Source organism: Gracilinanus agilis, chromosome 6 (genome assembly GCF_016433145.1).
Source record: "Gracilinanus agilis isolate LMUSP501 chromosome 6, AgileGrace, whole genome shotgun sequence".
Taxonomy (NCBI): Eukaryota; Metazoa; Chordata; class Mammalia; order Didelphimorphia; family Didelphidae; genus Gracilinanus; species Gracilinanus agilis.
In genome coordinates this window covers 286,831,793-286,839,650 of record NC_058135.1, presented here as the reverse complement: position 1 = coordinate 286,839,650, position 7,858 = coordinate 286,831,793, and the positions used below count along the sequence as shown (strand labels likewise).

The 7,858-nt window shown below is 47.4% G+C and overlaps 1 protein-coding gene across 1 annotated transcript in view; it reads right to left on the bottom strand.

Annotated features, from left to right (window-relative positions):
- The window catches only part of RTN3 (reticulon 3), a 50,110-nt gene extending 47,685 nt beyond the window's left edge, over nt 1-2,425 (bottom strand). Inside the window, exon 1 of the mRNA XM_044682292.1 lies at nt 2,164-2,425. Within this exon, the coding sequence (XP_044538227.1) occupies nt 2,164-2,311 (148 nt within the window). The 5' untranslated portion in view covers nt 2,312-2,425. The remainder of the gene's footprint in view (nt 1-2,163) is intronic.
- Between the last annotated feature and the right edge of the window lie 5,433 nt (nt 2,426-7,858).

Sequence of the window (7,858 nt, the reverse complement as noted above, 5' to 3'; positions counted from 1 at the left end):
TTTTTTTTTCTTTATTCTTTTGTTATATGGAGGACCTGTCAGGGTAATGGACAAGAGAAATGTACATTTGGAAATGCAGATGTTGTTAAAATAAGACATTAATAAAACTTTTCTTAAAGAGGATAGTACAATAAATGAAAAAAATTGTGGCTAATGACACCAAAAATAAAGTTTCAAAGAAAATATTAGCTATGTCACCAGACATTTTACTTGGGCCTTACTGTTTTCCTATGTATCAAAATCATTTCAACAAGGCCCTATTAATAAAGATGGACAGTTTTTTTCATAGAGAGATAGCCAAGAGGGAAATGCCCTTGAAGTGACCTCATAATTTATTCAAACATTGTAAATTTTAGGCTTAAAGTTTAGGGTTGCTCTAGCTAATACTTCCCTCACTATGAGCACAAAGGTTTCATTCCCAGAACTATGGTCTAAATGTGTGGCACAAGAGTGCCACCCAAACTCTGGGCAGTCACTTAACCCACAATGACAAACCCTTCCTGCTCTTCTGCCTTAGAACCTATTGAGTCTAAGCTGGAAGGCAAGATTTGTATATACATATAAATGTGGTAAATATTTAACAAAATAAAAATACAATAAAACACGGACAAGGCATTCTAAAACTAAGTGACCCACAGAAATCCTTATATAATGGATTCAGTGGTCTCCTCTTTTTGATTTTGACAAAAATCAATGTATGCATCAGAAAACAATAAAGGAGAACAGTAATAAGAAACCCCCAAGTTGCTAAGAGAGAATACCACCCCCAACCAAGTTGCTTAGTAATAGAATTGACTTTCCTTTAGAATTGGGCATGAAAAGAAAAATTTAGAGAAATAATTGTTTAACATTAGCACAAGGGTTCCTTACTGGTATGGCTAACCTTGACCTAAAGAAGAAATAAGTTGCTTCTACTTAAATATATCATAAGCACCCTGGGAAACCCAGTAAGACATGACATAGACAGGTGGAAACAGCAGCATTCAGAACATACTAAGATTGTGTATCTACAGCTAACCACGACGATCACGACTGACAAGAGACCAGCTCCCAAAGTCAAGCAACAGATAGAATGAAGAAACTTAAAAACCTAAATTCTTGAAAAAAATTCTGAATAGGAAACAAATCCACGATTCCTGACAGCCTAGGGAGCCCTTTTCTCCACCTGTTTTCTTTCCAAGGCTCTGGCCCCTTTAAGAACTGTCACCTGCCCACTGGTTTTTTTCCTCCAAGAAGGCATCTGCACTGCAGATCTCCGCAAGAGGGGCGCTTGCCAGCCAGCTCCCACCACCGAGCAGACGCGCATACAAAGGAAACGCAGTGGTCGGCTCCGCAGCGTCCCTGCACGCCATAGGGGAGAGGGGGCTTTCGGCAGATCCTGCTTTGTTCCATCCGTTCCCTTCTCTGCAGTCCGCGCTCGCCTTTGTCACCTTAGTTCCCGGGCTCTGGCTCCAGCAGACACAGCTGAAGGCAGAGCCCCTTCCCCATGCACTCGTGGGGACGCCTGGAGTGGCAGAAGGACCCTCCCAGGGAAGGAAGATGCAATGGGGGTCGGGGGAGAGTCACGCTGCCCCTACAGAGCCCTCTCCTCTGCGGTGACCAGCCCGGGCCCCCAAAGCACAAGCCCTTTCCCCCGCACCTATGGAAGCACCTCAGAAAGGTTGCCCCCATCCCCCGTGACCAGATGCCAGCTATGCCGCTCCTCTCCGGACACATAATAAGCACTTAATTCGTGCGGGCTACCATACCACCGCCCGGCGGGGCGCGGTCTCCTCCTCGTTCCTTTTCTAGCTCACCTGCCCCGCAATCTCAGGAGACCTGGGGCTTTTCCAAGGGCGCCCACCCCCAGGGTCCTCCCCCCGCAGCACCCAAGCTCCGCACTGCAAGGCTGGGAAGAGGCGGCAAGGGAGCGTGGGGGAGGGGGTCGCTCTCTCCCCGCAGTTCTTCCCCTCCCCCTGCCCATGTTTTCCCACGGCCCCACCCCAAGGACCTTGCTCTACACCCGCCCCCACGCGCGAAGCCAAGTCACGGGCTCGGCTCCAGGTTACCACCTGAGGCTCCCCCGCTTCCCTCCCCAAACCTCGACCTCGCCCCTCCCCCCACCCCCGTGGGGCTGCCCCCTCCTCTAGCCACCCCCCAAGGGCCTCCCCTCCCCCTCCTCACCCGCACAGGACGAGGCGCAGCTTTTGCCCCCTAGGCCTGGGCAGGCCCCAGGGCTTCCCCCGCCGCCCGCCGCGGCCCCGGAGGCATCGGCCCCGGACGACGAGGACGAGATGGACGGGGACTGGGTGGCCGCCGACGGCTCCGCCATGGCCTCGCCAAAGGGAGGCGGGAAGGGCAGAGGCGAGGCGAGGAGATGAGGGCTGGAACTGCGAGAGGTGAACGGCAGCAGCGGCGGAGGCTCCGGCTCCGAGGGCGGACGACGAGCGACTGAGCCACTGACTGGCGGCCCAGAGAACGGGGGAGGGGCATAGAGCTCGGACGCGCGCTTGACGGGACACGCAAGCGCACTGCAGCCCCGGACCGGCGGGGAGGAGGTGGGCGGTGGCCGCGCCAAGCCCGCAGCGAAGCCAGTGCGCAGGCGCAAGAAACCCTCCGGCCGGCGTGCCCGCGCGGCCCCGCAGCTCCCTCCTCCCTGCGAGCGAGCAACAGAGGGGCGGGGGGGGCAGGCCCCGAACCGCCCACGGCCCTGGCTCTAGGGAGCACGTGTCCCTCGGTGCGGGGCTGCTGGAGTGTCCCTTGGCTAGCACTTGGTGGCGGCTTTTGGGCAGCGGGTCGTGCCGACGTTCCTACCCTGCACAGGGTCGGGCTCGAAAAGCAGGAAAGGCTGTACGGTTCCGCTGCCCTGGGTCCGAAAGGCCGCTGGGAGCCCTCGGGCTGGAGATTCCTGAGGGGAATTAAGTGAGAGGGGTGGGGTGGGCTAAAGCCTCCGATCTAAGCGCACAACCCCGGGCCTTCTCTGCTGCTTTAGCGGGAGCCGAGACGTAGGGCTCAAAGGGACCTCAGGGGTCAGCCAGCCCAACCCCCTGGTTCTGCAACGCAGTTTTCATTTCAGGGGAATAAGGAGAAGGGCCTGGAGGGGATGCTCAGGAGCAGTTTGGAAGAGACAGGACCCAGCAGGGCAGCAAGATTGGCGGCAGACGGACAGAGGGGTCCCGAAGTGGAATGGGGGGTCCCCTCGCTAGAGGCCTTCAAGCATAGCCTTTGACCCTTGTCGGAATTTGGGGTACACGGGGGGCCGCGGAGGGGGCTCTGAGGTCTTGTGAGTCACTCCTCTGTCAAACCCTGCCTTTAGGGCCTGCTCTTCCGCTCATGGGGCCCGTCGTGCTGCCTCCTAGATGGAGATCTGACCTCAAACGATGGCGTTCACTTGCTCAGAAAATCGCAGTTCCCTTTAAAACCGTCCCTCCCTCCCCTGGGATGAGATTCGTTTCTGCAGAGCCTGATCGATAAGCAGCCCTGCAGCCACAGCTGTAGCCATAGAAACGTTTTCCTGAGAAGATGCTCCCTCAGGGAGGAGGGCGAGCCGGGGAGGCGCAGAGGGAAAGCAAGATTGGACCAATGGAAGGAGCCTTCTCCAAGGCTGCCCTTGACAGCAGCCTGGGAGGTCAGAGAAAACCCAGACTAGAGAAGGCGGTGGTGGCTGCAGCAAACTCGAGAACAAAAGGCAGTGTGCCTGGGTTGGGCCCGCTGCAGTCACAAGCCGTGGCGAGACAGCTACAGCCCTTGAAAAGAGCCAGGGCTGCCCAGCGGCTCTGGTCATTGTGCGCAAGGCCTGATATCATCCACCCAGATAAATGCATAACTTGTGGCAGCCTGACCCCAGGAGCAAGAGAGGGACAGTCCCAGTAGCTCAGACAATGAGCAGCAGACATCCAGGCCTCTCACCAAGCCTGGGCAGGCAGAGCCAGGGGACAGAAGCACTGGACCTGATATCAACAAGGACTCTGCCCACCCCAGCCTGGGATGCTTAACTGGCCTGGCCTCGATGGACAAGTCACTTGCCTTTCTGAGCCTTCGTTTTCCCCATCTGCAAAATGGAATAATAATGACAGAATGTACACTTCCTCCTAGTATTTTTGAGAGACTCAAATGTGGTATCATAGATACTTTGCAAACCTTAAAGAAGGATAGATGGGAAGGGCAGCTAGATAGCACAGTGAAAAGAGTGCCAGGCTTGGAGTTCAAATATGGCCTCAGACCCTGGGCAAGTCATTTAACCTCGATTATCTGGCCCTTGCCCTTCTGTCTTAAGAGTTGCTACTAAGACAGAAAGTAAGGGTTTAAACATTAAAAAAAAAAAAAAAAAAAAAAGCTATAGATAGGTCTGTTATTGCTGCTGTTTTTATTCTGGAATCCCCTAGTATAGCAAGGGAGTGGCAGAGAAATTAATTTTTTAAATGTATTTTTATTTCTTTCTTTTTTTTTAAACCCTTAACTTCTGTGCATTTACTCCTAGGTAGAAGAGTGGTAAGGGTGGGCAATGGGGGTCAAGTGACTTGCCCAGGGTCACACAGCTGGGAAGTGTGTGAGGCTGGATTTGAACCTAGGACCTCCAGTCTCTAGGCCTGACTCTCAATCCACTGAGCTACCCAGCTGCTCCCTTTTTATTTATTTCTTGAAATATTTCCCATTTGCATTTTTAATATTTATTTTTTAAATTGTGAATTCTAAATTCTCTCCTTCCTGATTCTCCCCCACCCCTTAACAAGACAAGTGATATCAATTAGACAGATGAAGTCCAAAGCTTTTCCATATTAGCCATGTTGCAAAAGAAAATACACCAAAAAAAATCCCAAGAATAATAAAGTGAGCATATGCCTTAATCTGTATTCATCATTCATCAGTTCCCTCTCTTCATCCCAGGTCCTTTGGAATTGTCTTGGATCACTGTCTTGATTAGAGTTGCTAAGTCTTTCAGCATTGATCGTCATACAGTATTGCTGTTACTTTATACAGTTTTTGGTTTGTTTTTTTTTGCTAACTTTACTTTGCATCAGTTCATAGAAGAGTACCCAGGCTTTCCTGAAACCATCCATTACCATTTCTCATACTACAAATGTATTTATTTTTTTTAAAACCCTTAACTTGTGTATTGGCTCCCAGGTGGAAGAGTGGTAAGGGTGGGCAATGGGGGTCAAGTGACTTGCCCAGGGTCACACAGCTGGGAAGTGTCTAAGGCCAGATTTGAACCTAGGACCTCCCGTCTCTAGGCCTGACTCTCAATCCACTGGGCTACCCAGCTGCCCCCTACCAATGTATTTAATCCCAACCATATACCAGAATTTATTCAGCCATTCCCCAGTCAATGGGCATCCCCTCAGTTTCCAGTTCTTTGACACCAAAAACAACAAAAACAACAACAAAAATAAATATTTTTGTGCATATAGACCCTTTTGCTTTTTCTTTGAAATCTTTGGGATGCAAACCTTGTAGTGCATTGCTAGATCAAAGGGTATGCCCAGTTTAATAGCCCTCATTGTTCTCCAGAATGGTTGGATCAGTTCACATCTCTACCACCAGTGCATCAGTGTCCCAATTTTTCCACATCCTCTCCAGCATTTGTCATTTTCCTTTTCTGTCATGTTAACCAATCTGATAAGTGTGAGTTGATGCCTCAAAGTTATTTTGATTTGCATTTCTCTAAACAATAGTGATTTAGAGCTTTTTTTGTATGATTTAATAGCTTTGATTTCTATTCTGATAACTGCCTGTTCTTATCCTTTGACTATCAATTATTTTTACAAATTTGACTCAGTTTCCTATATATATGACAAATGAGGTCTTTACCAGAGAAATGTGCTATATACCTCTTTTCCCCCAAGGTTTCTGCTTTCCTAATTTTGGCTACCTTTGTTTTGTATGTGCAAAGACTTTTAAATTTCATAGAATCAAAATTATCCATTTTGCTTCCTGTGATCCTTTCTATCTTTTATTTAGTCATAAACTCCTGTCTTATTCATAGATATTTGACAGGTAAATCTTTCCATGCTCCCCTAATTTACTTAGGAAATCACCCTGTATGTCTAAATCATTTATCCATTTTTGACCTTATTTTGACATGTGCCTATTTTCAGCCAAACTGCTTTCCAATTTTCCCGGCAGTTTTTGTCAAATGATGAGTTCTTGCCCCAAAAGCTTGGATCTTTGGGTTTATCAAACACTAGATTACTTTGGTTATTTGCTAATGTGTATGGTATATCTAATCAATACCACCGATCCACCACTCTGTTTCTTAGCTAGTACCAAGTTGTTTTCATTGTTACTGCTTTGTAATAGAGTTTGAAGTCTGATACTGTTAGGTGGCAAGAAGCTAACTTTATTTTTATACCCTTCTCTTTCATCTTAGAAATATTGTCAATTGATCCCAAGGCGAAAGAGCTGTAAGCCTAGGCAATGGGGGTTAAGTGACTTGCCCAGGGTCACCCAGCTAGGGAAATGTCTCAAGTCAGATTAAAACCCTGAACCTCCTGTCTCTAGGCCTGGCTCTTAATGCACTGAGCCACCTAGCTGCCCCCAAGAAGCTAAATTTTAAAATAAAATATCTATGATCCTTGTAACTATCAGGGAATTTCTTTTTCCCCCCTTTCTTTTAATTAGTGTTTATTAAAGCCTAGTCAGTATTTATGAATATTTATTAAAGCTTCTCATGTGTAATAAAGGGCTGTCCTAGAGGCTATGAGTGCTAAGGATGTTGGATGTCTTCACTGTAATTAAAACCATAAAACAATGAAAGGAGTTGATTAGGGGAGTTTTTCTCCTCCTGACTCCCCCCCACAAAGAAAATATACATATGAACTTTTTAAAAATAACTTTTTATTTTGTTCTTCAATTAGACAAAAAAAAATTTAATCTTTAGGTTTTTTAAAAGTTTGAGCCAAAAAGTGTTCCAAATCTCTAATAATTAGAGAAATGCAAATCAAAACAACTCTGAGGTATCACCTCACACTTAGCAGATTGGCTAAAATGACAGCTGGGGAGAACAATGAATGTTGAAGGGAATGTGGCAAAATTGGGACATTAATGCATTGCTGGTGGAGCTGTGAACTGATCCAGCCATTCTGGCTGGCAATTTGGAATCATGCTCAAGGGGCTATAAAAGAATGCCTGCCCTTTGATCCAGCCATACCATTGCTGGGTTTGTACCCCAAAGAGATCATAGATAAACAGACTTGTACGAAAATATTTATAGCTGCGCTTTTTGTGGTGGCAACAAATTGGAAAAGGAGGGTATGTCCTTCAATTGGGGAATGGCTGAACAAATTGTGGTATATGCGGGTGATGGAATACTATTGTGCTCAAAGGAATAATAAACTGGAGGAGTTCCAGGCAAACTGGAGAGACCTCCAGAAACTGATGCAGAGCGAAAGGAGCAGAGCCAGAAGAACATTGTACACAGAGACTGATATACTGTGGTAAAATTGAATGTAATGGACCTCTGTACCAGCAGCAATACAATGACCCAGGACAATTCTGAGGGATTTATGGTAAAGATGCTACCCACATTCAGAGGAAGAACTGCAGGAGAGGAAACATATAAGAAAAACAACTGCTTGAACGCATGGGTCGGGGTGGACATGATTGAGGGTGTGGACTCGAAACTATCACACCAATGCAACTACCAACAATTTGGAAATTGGTCTTGATCAAGGACACGTGACAAAACTAGTGGAAATGTGCATCGGCCATGGGTGGGGGGAGTGTGGGGGGCGAAGGGGAAAGGAGGAGCATGAATCATGTAACCATGTTAAAAATGAATATTAATAAATGTTTGAAAAAAAAAGTTTGAGCCAAAAAATTGGGAAATTAATGCATTGCTGGTAGAATTGTGAACTGATCCAACCATTCTGGATGGCAA